Source organism: Gavialis gangeticus, unplaced genomic scaffold, assembly GCF_001723915.1.
Source record: "Gavialis gangeticus isolate Ggan-Ray unplaced genomic scaffold, GavGan_comp1, whole genome shotgun sequence".
Classification (NCBI taxonomy): Eukaryota; Metazoa; Chordata; order Crocodylia; family Gavialidae; genus Gavialis; species Gavialis gangeticus.
In genome coordinates this window covers 58,436,521-58,454,376 of record NW_017728992.1, presented here as the reverse complement: position 1 = coordinate 58,454,376, position 17,856 = coordinate 58,436,521, and the positions used below count along the sequence as shown (strand labels likewise).

Sequence of the window (17,856 nt, the reverse complement as noted above, 5' to 3'; positions counted from 1 at the left end):
AAAAAAAAAAAAAAAAAAAAAAAATCCCCAATTTTTAGTTACAAAAAAGTAACCCTAAATCCACATTTTTCTGTGATTAAAATTAAACACCACTAATATATCTATATTGATAGATATAAATAAAATTAGTGGTGTTTTGTTCAAATTGGGGATTTTTTTTTTAAATCAGAAAACCAAGATCCCTGCTTATGAGCCACCTGCACTCTGAGGTCTCGTGTAAGTGGGGCTTCTGCCCCTGCCCTCTTCCTCCCTTCTCAGAGCAAGTAGGGAAGGGAGGAAGATGGGAAGGAAGAGGGAGTGGTTGGAGCTTCAGGTTCATCACCACCTACTAGCTGGCTGGAGTCTCTGAGCCTGGTGTGGTGGAAGAAGGGTGAGTAGTAATTTACTGCTAATACAGACAAGTAATAAATGACTACTCCTAGAGCAAGAGAGAAACTGCACAGGAAATATAAGTTGGATATGCCTTAGAGTCCTCACACCTGCCATTCTTCGAGGGGTACAATTCATGCCCAGGACTGTGTCTGATGCTGTGTTTTAGCTCCCAGTCATTAGAGCCATGTCTAAATACCAGAAGTCTGTGGAGATTGCAACAACGTTCAGCATTGCTGGACAGAAGATTAGCTGAAAAATGCTTCTGCAGAGGGAGATTTATCAAATCTCTCTGTGTACATGTAAAAAAGCAATTTTTTGTTGTCTCATTCCTTTCTGAATAAGTTTAAAACCATAAGCTTTACTTTCTGAGACAAAAGAGTGAAAAAATTTACCTGTGTAGTGTGCATTTAATAACTGGCAGAGGGTCTTTTGATAGAGACGCAAGGCATTCTGCACCACTGGGTTTGAGCTGGTAAAAGGAAAAAATAATACAATTTGGTATGAGTGCTTTATGTTTCTTGTTAGGCAGAAGTGAGTCTGCTTGGAAGATCTGATACAATTCCATTTGGCCACTTCTGTGTACGAGGAACTGCAGCACATTTTCCAATTGGTCTGTGAAGAATGTTCCCTGCACGGGTCTCATACTTCCCAAGGACTTTGTTTTCCAATGAGTACATTTGACAGGCTTGATTTAATTAAAGCTAGAACTTAAGTGCCTGAAAGTATAAGTGCTTATGCAATAGCTGCTTTGTTATTAACTTTTTAAACACATATAAAGTTTACCATGTATAAAGAGGCTTTGATTCTTTTGAATGAAGTGTGTGTGTCTGGAGAACCTCATTTGTAGATGCATTTACTGTAATAAGTGACACTATGGACATAAGAAAATCCCTGCATAAATGCACATCATGTTTGGAATTTCACCATGTATAGGGAAATAAACTTGCTTGTCATTTCTGTTTCAAATTTGATGTGTACAAAGGTTATTGTTCTTTCATCACGTGGAATAGGAACAGGTAAAGATACCAGAGAAATCTTTTGCTAAATCAGCAAGGCATCAGATGAAGGAATTTAAATTCAAGTAAGCACATGGGAAGAAATATAGTACATCTTTTATATAGTAAGCTCATCGCAAAAACTAGGTGAACTAGAATGCCTAGCAAGGGGAGAGTAGGCATTGCCTGGATATGGTAGAATGAGTAAAATTAGCAGGGTATTGTAAGACAAAGCTGTTTGGGTAGATATCATAGCTATTATTAGACCAACTAAATAGTTGGAAAAATTGTTCTTTGCAAGCTTTCAGGCACAAACACCCTTTTTCATAGGGAGATAGGCATAGGATATTGTAATGTCTGACTACAAGCTGTAAATTGTGTAGAAAGGACAGGTTAAAATGAAAACATGTCAAAGCAGTGTTCTGTTTAAAAGATTCCTTGGATCCAATTGTGTTCTCTTGTTAGATTTTGTATGGCTGTAAGAATACAAATATGCTAGTAGATCTGAATTACTCCCCTCCATATTGAGAAGAAAGAGATTGAGTGCACAATATTGAGAGAGATCAAGAGAGGCAGCAAAGTCCAACAAAGCAAGAATAATGAGGAATGTGGATGATTCGCGTATAAACTTGTCAAGTATCACAATGGAGCCCACTGTGGAGAAGCAATTTCTTGACACCTTTAAACAATTGCTTCTTGTAACAATCGTGGAGCACGCAAAAAGAGAGCCTATACTTGGCTTAATTGTAAGTAACAAGGCAGCAATTGGTTCTAAAGTATCTGCAGTTTGAGCTATTAAGCAGTAGTGACTTTAAAGCAAAGAAAATGAATAAACCAAAAGTTTAGCATTGAAAATAATACTATATTTGAAGGAAGGAAAAGAAACAAAACCAAACTAAACTGAATACTGATCCTTTCACTTGAGACAGAGAAAAGGTAACTCTTTAAATTGGTTGCAACTTACGTGCAGAGTTAGAGGGATAATGAACAAAACAAGGAAGGGGGAAAGCAAGAATTTTTCTAGTATAGCTAAATGAAGAGGTTTAATAGGTCATCAAAACCAGACTGAGTTCTTCAGAACTTGGAAATATTAACTCAAATGAAGCTATTGAAATTGTGTATAAACTTACACTGTGCTGTGGGCAAGAAGGAAATGAGAAAAAAGAGAATGCAATTCAGACAATAAGTTAAAGACCAAACATGCCAGCTCAGTCTCCTTTTTGACATGGCACAAGGCCTGAAGTCAGTCCAGAGGGAGCTCTGCTACACCAGATTTCATTGCTAGACTAGAAGACCTTTGAGACTCAAATTAGTGGCTAGAGGGCACATTTACTGTACAAGAGACTCTTAATTTGAGATTAGAGCTAATTATTGCACATTAAGTTTCATTGTCTACACATGTAGACGCTTACTACGCAGTAACCTGCTCTAATCTCAAGTAAATTTGCTATCTGTAAAGACAAGTAGCACATTCACTCTCTAGATTTCTTACTGAGCAGTAGCGTACGTGTAGATGCCTGACCAGGAGCACATTTGCTCCCAGGCAGCTGGAGACAGGAGATTACTCCCTGCCTCCTTCATCCCGCATTATTCGCATGTGTAGATGCACCCAGGGAAGTAGTTGCACCATGTGGGTTCATGTCATATTGGGCCGTGTAGACTTGGGGATTATGCTTTGGAAAAGGTGGTGGCAATATGGGGGGCAGCGCTGGTGTGGAACCAGAAGGAATGGCATGCACTGTATGCATCAAAACTTTGGAATGTCATGTCCTTTGATTTATTCATTAAGTGAATATTAGTCTTTATGATAAATATACATGTTGTTCCATATTCACCATTCAACACTCCAAAAAACTGAGCATGTTGGGTTTAAATGCTGCAAATAATGTGGTTAATGCTTTTTCCAAAGGGTAGTATTAAACCTTATGACGGGTGTGAAATATTCAACTCTAAAGTTTTTGTAATGTCACCCACTTAATATTACAATTTAGCTGTCTTTTTTGCTTGTAGTGGTTATGAACAGGTACCTGTAAGAAGCACTTGCTTAAATTACATTTTTATAGCATCTTTGGAAGAGAGTATCAAGCATATCAGCTGGGGGCAGTAAGAATGTTTTGCGTATTATACCAGCAAGCAAAGATCTTAACCCCTAACCTTTCCGGTCTGCTTTTTGGCTAGAAAGTACATATTTGGGGTAGAATAGAATTCAACACACAGCATTTTTCTGTGGCCACATGCACGGTTTTGGTGATAGAAATGAGTTGGTTAAAGTTAAAATCCCATTCATCCTCTGCAAGAGCTCTTCAGCCTGCATAAATTTGTAGAAGCACTCTGGTTTACCAACTGAATACTTCTGGGGAGGCATAGATTGATATGTAGAGAGAAGTTCTTCCTGAAAGATCATTGTTCCTAAATAAAAGGAATATATATGTTAAACTAATGTCTTCCAGATAGAATATAAGTGCCTTAGATAATAAGCAATATATGAGCTCTTGAGGAGGTGGAAATAAGCAAGAAATATGAATATCTGTTTAGTGGATGTGTTTTGGTCATGAAGGAGTATAATTCACTACAAGGACAATTAGTGTCGGATTATAGGGGCAACAAAGTAAATGCTGCTTTTGTTTTCTGCTTTTATTAAAGAGTATGTAGAAAGTACTGCTATTCCTTCCCCTCCCCGCAAGCATTTAGACCCCCTTGTCTTTAGCAAGATCTTTTATTAGACCAGCTGAGTAGTTGGAAAAAAGTTCTTTGAAAGCATTTGGGGACAAGCACCCTTCTTCAGGCATAGGGTGTCTCTGCTATTCTGAGATCTCCAAGGAATAAAAGAAGCTAAAAGTGACAGGATGTCAGTGAGAATGTAAATAGGTGGAAGTTTGCACTTATGTCCTTAGATCAACACGAGGACAACAAAAAACCCTGTCTTGAGCAACTGCATTTTATATATAATATCCATCACAAAGCTTCCAAAGATTTTAGAAGGTATTTGGCAAGCACTTGAATTGTTATCTTGCTCTTGATACCCATTAGGGCTGTGCGAAATGGCACCGTTCCATTTTGCCTTGGGTTTCAACAGTTCAACAGAACAGCATTCCATTTCTAATTTAATTTCAATTTGAAACAGCTGTTCTGTTCTGTTCCATTGAAACAGCGTCGAAACAGCCTTTCTGTTTCGACGTTTCACTGGGGATGGGGATTGTGCCGGGGGCGGGAAGCAGCCCAGCTGGGTTGCTTCTCCGTCCCCAGTGCTAGGCCGCTGCCTCCCGCCCCAACATGATCTAGAAACAGGGATGGGAAAGCAGCCCAGCTGGGCTGCCACCCCGCATCAGCACTGGGAGAGGGGGCTCTACCCTGCCACTGCTTGCCCTGCTGGCATGGGTGGGGGGGGCAGGTGCTGCCGCTGCTTGCCTGCTGGCACGGGGGAGCATTGGGGGGGTGCTGCCACCGCTTGCCAGCCGGGGTGGGAGGGGGCTGGCGCTGCTGCTGCTTGCCAGCTGGGGTGGGGGGCTGGGCAGTGTCGCCGTTTGCCCAGCCAGTGTAAAGGGGGGCGAGCGCTGCTGACAGTTGTCCAGCTAGCACAGGGTGGGAGCTCAGGATGCAGGTGCAGCACTGCTGGGCATGGAGGATATGCCCTGCTGCCGCTTGTCCCCTTCCACCTGGAGCAAGCCGCGTTCGCGTCCAGCCCCTGCCCCCCCCAGCTGGGCAAGCGACAACAGGGCATAGCCCCTGCTCTGAGTGCTAGCACGCCTACATGTCACGCCCCCTGCACCCCTCTCCCCTCTCAAAGTCCCATGCCTCCTGCCCTGGCTGGGCAGCTTCTCCCAGACCTAATCCCTCCCTTGCTGTGGGGGCATCAGTCTGCCCCCTCCCATGCCCCTTCCCTCCCTGCTGTGCCCACCATAACATACTTAGCAGCTGGAGACAGCTGTGTCCAGTGTGCTGAGGGCTGCTGTCTGTTTAGTCTATGGCCAAATCTCCGAATAGGCCGAATCTTCTGAATCTGTTCAGAGGCTTCCAATTCAATTCAGAGCTTTTAATTGGTCTCCCTTCTTTATTTGGATTTGGAGATTCGGTCACCGAATCAGGCTGAATCTCCTCCAAATCTAATCCACTACTGAAGCTCCGCACAGCTGAGTTTCACAATGGATTAATATTTTGTTGATAGAAGAAATCATCAATTGAAATTCATCTCCTTTTCCCTCTAAAAATAGATGTTTTGGGTTCCAGGTATATTTTTCTCTGTCCTGCTGTTAATCACCTTTGGGCTGACTCTTTCTTTCCTCATTTATTTATTTATTTATTATTTTGTGTTGGATACAAAAACACAAATATTAAACCAGCATTTATAAAATTATTAGTTTGTGAATTAACTTCTGGCGTTCTGAATAACATTTGCATTTCTGAGTGCTATGAAATACTTATTTTCTAATGCGTTAGGTTAGTCAGACTTCTCAAAGCGTCAGTTGACTATACCTTAGTCCAGAAAATAAGTTAAAATGTCATTGGCCATGATTAGGCTTAAGTATGTATTTACGTTTTTTGCAGAATTAGGTTCCTGGAGAGGCGCTAAGCTTTTTCCTCTTCAATTAACCTCCTTCCCACCCATAGTCTTTCTCCCTTAAACATATTTCTTCTCTAGTTTTTTTTTTTAAAGAAAAATGTGTTTATTGCTACCTGCTACCTTCAGAGCCTTCAAATAAGTGAGTTTTTTAGTTTCTGCCATGAACACTTGAAACCACGTTGATTCTCTGAACCATACATGATGATGCATAACATACAGTTTACGCTGGAGATCCAGCTTGTTGCAGTGTCAGGAATGAGAGGCCTTCGTGCTGCCTTTCTGCATTCTTTGTTCTTTTTAATGTAGGCTTGCAAGATTAACCTGAATATTTTACTAGCCTAAGTGCAAATCTCCATCAAGCTGCTGATGGTGAGAAGGAAAGCCCTGGTGTTTTCTTTGCCTATCAATAATACTTTCCTTGAAGCTGTTACAAAATTGTATACTAATAGATGCATAACAGTACAACTGAAGAATGTACTACCATTCCAGGGTTCAGTTTCAGGATATCTGGGCATTTGGACTGAAGATCTAGCAAATTTAGAAATTTGTAATGGAGCTAAAGATATCCAGGATATAAAATGGTTCTACTGTAGGTAGAAGCAAAACACCTTTAAAAAAAGGGGGTGAGGGGAGAGAAGAGGGTATCATGAAGGAAAGAAACAGAGATTTGTCCATTAGCATGTTAAAATGTTTGAAGCTTATGTTACAGTAGCCAGCTGACAAGAAATTCTCTTCATGTGTTGCTTGGTGCCAGCTGGATAAACAACACACAGAAGAGCTAAAAATTAGCCAATACTTTAAGATAAGCACCTTACAACCATTTTAAAAATGATTAAGTTCTTTTAACTTGAAAAATTCATTGCCAACTTGATATGATTATGGAAGATGCAACTGACAACCCTCTGGTTTTATCCCTCTTTTTTCACATTGAGCTGTTTACATTGAAAGTATATTTTCAGTTCTGCCTAACATGATACTCTCTCTTGTTTTCACAGGCCGAGGCTGCAAGCACAAAGGAAGTTTGCTCAGTCCCAGCCAAACAGTCCCAGCACAACTCCAATAAAGATAGTGGAACCATTGTTACCCCCTCCCGCTACTCAAATATCTGACCTCTCGAAAAGGAAGCCCAAGACAGAAGATTTCCTTACATTTCTCTGCCTTCGAGGTAGGAATCTTGCAGCAACCTAGGGAAATAATCAGTAATCCGGAGAACAGGATGCAGTGCCCCATGCTGGGAGTACTGCCTGGTGCAGCACTTGAGCGTGCTGCACACATTATTGCACTCATTTCCAATCAGTAATGTGACTGAGCAGAAGGAGTAGGTGTCCAGCACTCCTGTGTGTGTATATAGGAGTGTTAGACTCCATCATTATCAGACTATAACATGAGGCCAATAATTTTGCAAAGAGAAATTTCTTTTCATGCATAGTACCCTGTCACCCTGACTAGGTTTTTGTCTCCCTCCCTGTCCTTTATTCCCTCACTTTGTCTGCTTGAATAAGTCGAAGCTCTGTTTAACCCTCTGTATGTCATTTCCACAAAGAGAGGAATTCTAGTTAGCTCTTCTGTTTCTCCACATATAGATGCCCTTTAGTCTGTCCTCACTGTACCTGCTTTGTCTGATTAGAACAAAAGCTTGACTTTGTCTTTCTCATTGCTCTCCAAAATATTGTTTACTACATGATAACTAATGCATATTAGCTGTTTCACTGTCAAATCCTATTGGAGAGAAGGCAGCTGTAGGCTTATAGTGGGGTAGGTGGTTGCGGTCAGTAGCATAATGAGTGATGCATCAGCCCTAGTTGCCACTTAGGGCACATGAACAGCAGTTGCCATCACTGCTGGCCAAGTTTCCACTGGTGCAGCTGGCACAGCCTCAGCCCAGGGCCCAGACCCTCTCTGTTGCTCACCTGGATAAGGTGAACACTGTACCCTTCACCGGGGGTTGAGGTCACCTACTTTCCTTACAGAAAAATTCCTGGTGTCTGATCTTTGATGTGGTTTTACAGTAGGGTGGCTAATATGTGATAGTGACCTTGTAGTAAGAATGTGCCTTTCTGAGCAATGAAGACAAAACCTTTGAGTGATGTTCAGGTACTTTTTGTCTTGTGGTGAAATCAAAGGAAGAGATCCTGTTTGTGTGTTGTGCTATTCAGCCAAGTTGCATGCTGTTTTTCCCAGGATAGGATTTGTCCTGCCTCTGCATAGGGTCCTGAGGGCATTTTTTTCATGTTCTATCTCCTAATAGTGGCACTAGACCCAAGTTATAGCCATATTTCTTTCAATGTCAAGCTTGCCAGTTCCTGCATAGCTATTCAGTGCTTTATGCTTTATGTGCTAGAGTGGATGATTGCTGTTTCCTTTGCCCTTTCCATCCTGTTCCTTGATGTAAAGAAATGTCCTTGTTCCTGCCCTGGCTACCCCATCCTAGTCTAGTGACACCACTGAAGTTTGCCACTGTCATCTATTATATCAATTTACTACTCTCACATCACAGATTTCTATTGCTGCTGTTACAGCAGGGGCAGATTAATGCATGGGCACAGGGGCCTCTGCCAATCAGGGGCCCCCTGGGGGCAGGAGCCCACTGCACTCCCCAGCCTGCAGGCGAAAGTCCTGTGAAGCACTGAAACTCCTTCATGTGTTAAATGCGTGAGAGCCAGTGGGAGGTGGTGGCTGACTGCTAACTTGTCTGACTGCTCCATAGGGACAACTGGGGTGAGGCAGCACTGAGGATCCCCCCTGTCCCTGCCCCTCACTGCCCAACTGGTCTCTCTCTCTCTCTCCCATTCCTGTGCCTGAAAGGAGTCTGATCCTGCCTGCCCTCCCTCCCTCCCTCCCTTCCTCTCAGGGGTCAGGTCTCAGGGGGTCTGCAGCTCTCCCAAGTGATGGCACCTCATGTGGAGAAGTATGAGCTCTTCCAAGGAGTCATTAGATACAGGTCTGTCTGTCTAGAGAGGTACGTTAGATAGAGAGAGAAAGAGTGTGCATGTGTGTATGTATACATCTATGTAGCTAGCTATATAGAGAGGGATACATGTATATAGAGAGGGATTATGCATGTGTGCATATTATTGTATATATCGACATAAAGTTTAGCACATGTTTAAAGTGTCAGTAAAGATATTGAGATGTATTATGTAGGCCTACTGCTTTATTGTAATTGCAAGAATCACTAATTTAACAGTATTCTTAGACTCTTACTTGAGGCTATAGGTCTGGCATGTATTTTTCTTGTAGTAGTTTACCGTAGTGTAGGTACAATGTAAAATGTGTATTTAAAAAAAAGTAGTCAAATGAGTCTACATGACCACTGAACTAAAACATCTTTCCTTTCATGCTGTTATACATTTATGGTGATCCCATGCATCTGAGTCATTTTCCTAAGGCAGTTGTTTTATTCAGTTTTGTTTGGCAAAATTGAGTAGTTAATTTTGACATCACGTGTTGTGCTTTATTTATTAATGCACCATGTAAACATTTAAAGGGCCTATTTGTTAATGCTTTTTGAAACATTCATGTTTATAATGCAGTGTGAGGGGGGCCTCTAATTTTCTGTTTGCCCAGGGCCCCAGTAAATCTTAATCCACCCCTGTGTTACAACACTGTGCTCCCAACTCAAAGGTGACTGATCAGTACCACCCAGAGCTGTCTCCCTTGATTTTTCTCCTCCTAGTGAAGCATGGTTGAATATCCGCCTTTAAATGCATTCAACTGCTCATAAACTTGGACTGAGGATGCTAAATTATCTATCTTGATGCTCTCATTCAGTCTGCAAAGTTCTCCTCTGAAGAGGGTTGAGGATGGTCAGGGTTTTTTAATAGATGGATTGTGAGAAGTTGAATCCAGTGGAGTCTAAAATCACAAGCTAGTCCCTTGAAAGCTAATCCATGGAAATGTATTTCTAATTTACTTTGCTGTGAGGTTGTTCAGTCTGTTGGCAGCCTGCAACTGCTGTGCTCTGGGCCAATTGACACAGTTTGTTTGTGGGAAAATTCAGCTGGCGTGTGTGCGCACATGGGCACATTCACACAGATTTTTTTTTTTCTGCGGCTTACTTATTAAACATATATTGTTATAGCTTTCCTCAGATGTGGGAGCTTTGAAAAATCACTTGAATGGGAGAGGGAGACACACTTTTTTCCTCCCTTAACGTTCTGATTTTAATAATGCAATAATGAGACATGGATATCTTGTCCTAATCCACTACTATAGTCTGAAATATTTTCTCTCAGTAATGAACATTTGGATCTCATACCTGTAATTTCTTCTAGCAGATGTTCAGCTGTAAAGAAATACATGTTTTATAGTGTGGTTGAAGATTTGCAATCCGTTCTTAACTTCTTCAAAATGCAAAAGTGTTGGTTTCTTTCACACAGTGCTTGCACATTTAAAAAAAAAAAAAAAAAAAAAGATTGATTTTTCTCTCTTCCCCCCACCTAAATGCTAGAGGGGAAAAGCAGTGGGAGAGCTGAACTTGGGTGTTTTAATCAAGCCCCTTTAAAAGACTGATAGTGGAATCAGAGAGGCTTTCTGCCCCCTGATCCATCCCCTGTGCATGCTTCTGTCATTACCTTATAGGTTAAGTACAGATGGTCAAAAAGCCTGAAGCTGAATTGATTCAGTCTTTGCAGGTTAGTTTAAGCTGCAAAATTTGAATCAATAAGCAGATGAACAGACATTCACTTCTGATTCAGGAAATGCAGCCACATGCCTGGAGTGGTTCAAGCTAGAAGCCAGGGGGTGCTACAGCATGGGTTACTGGCATGTAGCCAGCATGGGTTGTGCATTCATTTCCTCTTCCTGCTGCCCGTGAGGTCTCTGGGATTTTCATTCCACATTCACAGCAGCTGGACTATGTGGGGTTGCTCATCACTTCTTCTTCCTGCTTCCAGATGCCTCTAAGATTTGTAGTCCACAGTTGCAGTCAGTACTAAGTAAGCAGGCCAGGGCAGCTCTGCACTCGGCAGAAGGGATATTTAACTCCCCTCCCTGGCCTCAAACTCTAGCAGGGGTTTGCCGGGGGGGGAGGAAGCAGGGTAGTGAGCCAGCCCTCTGCTCTGAATAGGGAGCAGAGGGGTGGGGCCAGCCCTGTTCTCTGGAGCAGACAGCCCAGCCCAGGGCTGCAAAATGGTGGGATGCTGGGGGACTCTGATTTAACCTGAACCAGGAAGGGGTCTGGGACAGAAGTTTCATCAACCAAGTTAAGTCTGATGCTATATTCAACCAAGTTTATCTTAAACCAGTTTCAGCCATTTTGAAACTGGTTTATGTGCCCTAAACTTCTGTTCTGTTACGGGTTTAAACCAGTTTCTGACCTCTTAAACCAATTGATGTGTAAGCTCTATCCTTAGCCATTGAGTCTGGGGCTTTGGATGGGGCTGCAGCCACCCCAGAATTCTCCATACCACCCCCTCCCAGCGCTGCCCTGGCCCAGCCCGCAGCAGTAACCTGCCCTCACCCCATGCACAGATCCGGGAGCACATGCCCCCCATATGCCCTTCTAGGGGTGTACGTAGTGGTGGGAGCTGCCTCCTCTCCCCCTGTTGAGCCATTTGCAGCTCCATCCCCCACTCCCTTGTGCACTACAGGGGCCTCAATCTGCCCTCCTCTTCCTCCCCCGCTCCCCACAACACACTTACCAGCCAGACCCAGCTGCTCTCGGTGCTGCTGGGCTGCACATATGTACGGGCATTTATCTGTGGTATTGTCGGCCACATCAGCCAAAAAAAGCTGATTGCCAATTCAGTCAATTTTCCTTGTATCAATGCTGATCCAATACGGGACGTGTATGTGTGTGTGTGTGTGTGTGTGTCTGTTAGTCAATTTTCCTTGTATCAATGCTGATCCAATAGGGGACGCGCGCGTGTGTGTGTGTGTGTGTGTGTGTCTGTTAGTCAATTTTCCTTGTATCAATGCTGATCCAATACGGGACGTGCGCGCGTGTGTGTGTGTGTGTGTGTGTGTGTGTGTGTTAGTCTCATCTTCCTAAAAGGTCAGAGTCGCCCATGTAAGAAAAAAATTATATATAAAAATTTTATTATGTTGATGATACCGAGCTTGTCAAGAGATGCGACTGAGATTGATAAAGAATGTGGGAAGTGACCCCCGTCCCTCCATCCTGACACGTGCAATCAATGCTGGGTGGAAAACTTCAAAGGTTCTCCTCAGATACCATGCTTCCCCCCAAAAAAAATACTTAGCTGACTTCCAGTGAGAAGTTGGGAGATTTAGGCTGGATCTGCATTGCAGATTTCTGTCAGCCCTGCTGTGAAGTGGTGTGACCATTAGCCAGAGTCACTGTTGCAGCAGAATCCCAAAGTTTATGTGCACTTATACAGACAGTTCTGTGTTTATACTGATAAAGCTTGTTATTGCTTGGTGGAGGTGGTTACGCTGTGCTGGTGCAAGTACACAGCTGTGTCCCTGTAGCATGTCCACAATAGCAGCATTTTGCTGATATAATATGCAGGCATTCTTATTCTTAGTGTAGGCATAGCCAGACTCTACTCCTTGGTAGAATGGTTGTACTGGTATACAGCATCCCTAGTATGGATGCAGCTTATACCTGCTAGACAAGGAACAGCACTTTTTTGCAGGATAAGCTTGTGTCTGTGTTGAGGTGCTTTCTCTGGCACAGCCATGTCCTTCAGGAATTGCACCTCTGATGGATAAGCTGACAGAAGAACTTTAGAGGCTTAGACCGGGTGCTACACCAATGGTTCTTAGCCGGGTGCCATGTAGCTGTTATGTATGCAAACACCTACATGTGACTCACAAGATTAAACCCAGAGATTTCAAATAATAATCCATAATGTGAAAAACATTTTGACCTGTTGAGATTTTTCTGAGCTCTTTGCAACAGAAGAATTACTGTTTTTTTTTTCCCCCTGTCATTAAGAAGAATGAGTAGAAGCTAGGAGCTGGCATTTTTCTGAGTAGTGCCCTGAGTAAAAAGGTTGAGAACCACTACCCTACTCTAGCAAGTGATTAAAAGTGCACACTTTGTGCCTACAAGAAAAGTTTATTTTTATAAAATTTAATTAAATGTAGCACTGATGGTTTGAAATTACTTTCTTTAACGAAATTGTTTGTGTTAGTGGGCTTAGACGGTTGTTGTAGCTGTGACAGTCCAGGAAATGTATGAGGGGCACGGCTTTGGGTTTTTTGTTTGTGTTTATTTGTTTTATGATGTGATGTCTTTTATTGGACGAATGGTATAATTAAATAATGTAGTTATACAGTTGGTCCAATAAAAGACATCACAAAAAACTCTTAGCTTATTTGTGTTAAGGAAGAGAGGCTTATTGAAACTAACTGTCCATTCCCGACCTCTCTCAAAATCAACACTATGATTATGTATTCCAGTTTGCTCTACTTGGGCAGACTTGCTGTAAGAGAATATTGGTTCTGTAAAAGAATCATGGAAAAAAATTCAGTTTCTAATCTTTTTAAAAAGCAAGCTGTAGAATCTCATAGTTAATGCTAAGCATACCTGCTATAGTCCCTTTAAATCACAGTTCTATTGTGGTTTTTTTCCCCTTTTTAAAAACATGTCACTTAAAAATATGACCTTTTTTCCCCAACTTCCACAGTTCTGCCTGAGGCTGTGGCAAATATGTGTTACATTGTTTCCCTTCAAAGCTTTTATTTTAAATAAAATAATGAATATATCCTTTTGAAATACAGATTCAGGAATGTTCAGTTTGTGTATTTTTGTTGTATCCTAGAACTTATAAATATCTTTGTGGAGGAAGAAATCAACATTGCTGTTTGGGGAAGCAAGGGTGAACAAAGTAATTTGGAAAGTGGGATGGGAATGTAGATGCATCTAGCTTAGCACATGCGTCCCTTACATCTCCTTCACCCAAATATCCTTCAGCACACCTCCATCCCTGCTTCTCATTCCATAAAATATTTAATGTCAGATTATCTGGTGATTGCTAAGCAGAAAGACGGTACTGATTTTCAACTGTTGGCTAGAACACTGGGGCATAAGTGAATAAAAACCTTATCCTTCGATAATTTGTGACCTTCATTCTTCAGATATTGCCCTTGGTTTTTCTACTGTCCTTAACTCCTCCCCACTCATGCAAGTGTAGCGAAAGGAAAAATCTGTAATAGAAAACTTGTTGTTTCCTTGCAAGTGGTACACAGAAATGGAGAGAGACAAGTTTTCAAAAATGTTGGTGGCTTCAGCTGTGCAACTTCCTGCTGAATTGTACAGGTAAATCCTTATACAGTGTTTTACCCTTTCTCCCTCACAAAATACTAAAACTCCTAGCAGGCTTTAATCTTTGTGGCTAGAGATAAAAATTATACATAAACCAGTATAAGTGATCGGAAACCAGTTCAAATCTGTAACAAAACAGAAGTTCAGTGCACATAAAACACTTTCAAAATGGTCAAAACCAGTTTTAAGATAAACGTAGATGGATGTAGTATCAGACTTAACTGAATTAGGTTAAATTAGTTTATTGAATTTCTCTCCCGGACCCTCGATTTGAGCTGTGTGCTCTAGTGGAGCAGGGAGGCAACTTCTGGCCTGGGCCACTGCAGGCATCTGGCCGCATTTCCAGAATCAAAAGTGAATGTCTGTTCATTTTCTTATCGGTTCAATCTATGCAGCTTAGACTAACCTGTAAAGGTTGAATCAATTCAGCCTCTGGCTTTTTGACTGTCTGTACTTAGCCTGTAGCAATTATGTGATCAATGGTAACCTAGCATCATGATGCAATTGAATAGCATTTTTTCTTTAAAAAGTGTTCAGCATAGGTCTCAGTTTTGCAGTGTGACCCATTAGCATGGATCCCTTGCTCACATGCATTGATTTCAGCACGGTCTCTCAGCAGAATACTGTGCTAGGTTGGGGCCTAATTGATTGCTAAGTCCAGAGTATGAGTTGTGATGCTTGAGTGTGAGCATCCCCTGAGGGAAAACTAGCATGTAATACTTTACTCAATAATATTTTTTCCCTAAAGTAGCTTTGTCAAATGCACAGTATAAACTTACAGCAAAGTACGAATGTTTGTGATGCATGTTCTGACACTCTCTAGCTCTCAGAATGGGGTGCCCCTCCTCTGATTATGCCAGTCTTTGACCTGTAGACTTTTGTGAGCTGCTTGTGGGCCTCAATGCTTTGGAGTTCGGTTGGTGGGGGAGCATATTTGAAATGAAGTGTACAGTCACATCTTGTAAAACATACCAGAACAGTGGAGAATTTATAAGGCGCAGTTGGGTTTCCTGCCAAAATTCCCTTTCCAGATAGTATTGCAAAATATCAAACCTTGATATTGCAGCCCACAAGGTCTTATTGCTTTGTGTCCCTTCATAAAAGCGTTAAACCTCTTTCAAGTGTTGAACAAACAATGCTTATAGGAAGTAAATCTTCCCTGCCGATACAAGCCAATGAACTAGCTCAGTTCCTCTGTGATGCTGTTCTTCCTCTCTCTCAATCTCTACCCAAAAAATGCATAAAGCTTTGCAAACTTACAGCTCCCATCAGTGCTTTGTAAATGGACCTTGATGGTTTTTTTCCCCCTTTTAAGTAGTTTAAAAATTCCAGTTAGAAGAAATGCACACTGCTCCTGGGGATGGATTTTTTTTTCTTTATACGTTTTAGCAGATAAATCCTGATTTAATTCTGTGGAACCTCAGTCTAATACCATTACGTGGAAAACACTCTGGTTCCAAAAAAGGAACAAAGATTCATTTGTAGGGGTCTATATCACTTTGGGTTATAGATCACATTGCCTCTGAAAGCTTGATCCTAATTACTTTTTAAGCAAACTGTAATTTAGGAAAGAGTGAGTTTACCTGCAGGTTTGCATTAGCACAGGGCAAACCAGGATAGTTCCAGCTTCCATAGTCTAGTCCTGGTCTGTAGGTCAAAAGTCCCAGAGCAGAGTCCAGCGGGGGCGCGGAGCAGCATGGTGCGCCAGGTAGGTGGCTGGGCAGGCATGTTTGCTCTTATGTGGGAACAAGGACATGCCACTTGTGAGCAGGGTGGCATCTGCTCTAGCCCACCTTGTTCCTGCACAGCAGCAGCAGTACCTGCCCACAAGCCTGTTTGGTGCCCCACTGGACTCAGCACCAGGACTTTTGACCAATCGGCCAGGGCCAGGCTATGGAAGCTGGGATTGTCCTGGTTTGCCTGGGATGTATGGTCACCCTCTATTACCAGAAATATTAACGGCTGTGGACGTTCTGGAAATCAGTATTTATTTTTTTCAAACATTTCACTTGAGGATGTAAAGTAGCATTTACCTTTTTTAAAGCCAGTTGGTCAAGATGAAAAGGCTTTAAAAACTGATCTATGTTCTGAGATATTTGGAAATATAGTATTGACCAGGTTTGGCAGCATTATTCTTCCTTTATTTTTAGTTGTAAATCCTGACCTAGAATTTCCAACACAAGAAGGGGCAGAATAGTGCAGATATGTCTGAAGTGTTTGCCTGCAGTGTTCTTATCTTTAAATAGCTTCTTTGAAGGAGCCCATATGCCCTTTTCCAAAGGCATAATTAGTATCTTTCAGTAGCGCATGTAGAGAGAAACATGTACAATGCTCTCTGCTTTTACGATATTGTCTTTGACTGAGATAAAATTATGCCTAATAGCTTCTGTTTTAGTGTACTTAAGTTGCCTTTACTCTCCACAATTATTTATGGTTGAAAATGTTACAGTGGAGCAATAAAAGTTAGAGAATTGGTTCTCTTCCCATCCTCCTCCCTTCAGGGGAGATGGTTCTTACAGGGAAGGTTATAGCAGAAAAGCTATGATTAGTAGCCAACTTCAGGAAATTTTCCCAGGACAAGTTTTCTAATTAAGGTGGAGGCCTGGGAATTATGTTCTAGTAAATTTTAGTGGTGCCTAAATTAAAATATCTTAATTATTAAGGCCTCAAAAATACAGTTTCCAGACTGTTCTAACAGATCTTCTGCAAAGCGCAGAATCTCTCTGTCTTTCTCTCGCACACACAGGCACGTACATTGTGCTATTTAACAATGTGTCGTCCTGTTTCCTGTTTGTTTACAGTTTTGCAGCAGCGTGACTTCACTGTCACTATCATAAAAATGGTATGCATCGTAACTTCGGCAGATTTCAGTGACCTTGTTTTCCAATGACACTCAACTCTCTTGAACGTGGCTCCCACTTAGCTGTTATCTTTTTTGGGAGTCAAAACTTAGTGGCCTGGTTATTTCTATCACTGGTATTTATTAGGGCATATCTCCTGTGTTTCTCATGTATCATTTTAAACTGTGGTTTCTGGAATGCAGGGGCATAAGGAAATGTCAAACCTGAATAAGAAAGTACTTTTAGATTCTGTTAGAAGATTACCTTTCATCTGTAAAGCTGTTAGCTGTACCAAAGCAACACCAGCCTGGGTAATTTGGTAATTAGAGCAGTTGTAAGGGCTTTGAATATGAGAGAGAGAGAGCTGGGGCGATAGATCTATGGGAAGGCAAGGGATATAGGGATGAGAATGTAGGAAGTGAAAGAGTTAGAGCAAAAAAGTGGAGCACAAAGGGAAGAGACAACAGAGCTAGTGGGGATTGGAGAGCCCACAGAGGGACCATGAGAGACAATGACAAGAAAAGACATTGAAAAATAAGAAAGAGTGAAGGAGAGAGCGAAGAAGAAATGACAGAAAATGGTAGGGATGAAGGTGTGAAGAAAGGATTAGCAATGGAAGGAAGGAAGAGGAGATATAAACACATAGAAGATGGAAGCAAGTAAGCAAAGGCATACATTTCCACAAATGCTTAAAAGAGCTTTAGGGACATTTGATTGGAAAATGCAGCATTGTGACTTCCATGAGTCTTCTAACTGCTTGAAATTGAGTCGCATCCCTCTCAAATGATTCCCCAGCTTTTTTTTAACATTCCCCCCCCCCCCCCCCCACACCCACTCTCCAAACTGCCACAAAGA

General features: G+C 41.9%; 1 protein-coding gene across 2 annotated transcripts in view; it reads left to right on the top strand.

Moving 5' to 3' along the window:
• The window catches only part of JARID2 (jumonji and AT-rich interaction domain containing 2), a 410,278-nt gene that overhangs the window by 290,020 nt on the left and 102,402 nt on the right, over nt 1-17,856 (top strand). For both annotated transcript variants that reach the window (XM_019523000.1, XM_019523003.1), the window contains one exon: nt 6,924-7,093. In XM_019523000.1, coding sequence (XP_019378545.1) covers nt 6,924-7,093 — 170 coding nt within the window. The remainder of the gene's footprint in view (nt 1-6,923; nt 7,094-17,856) is intronic.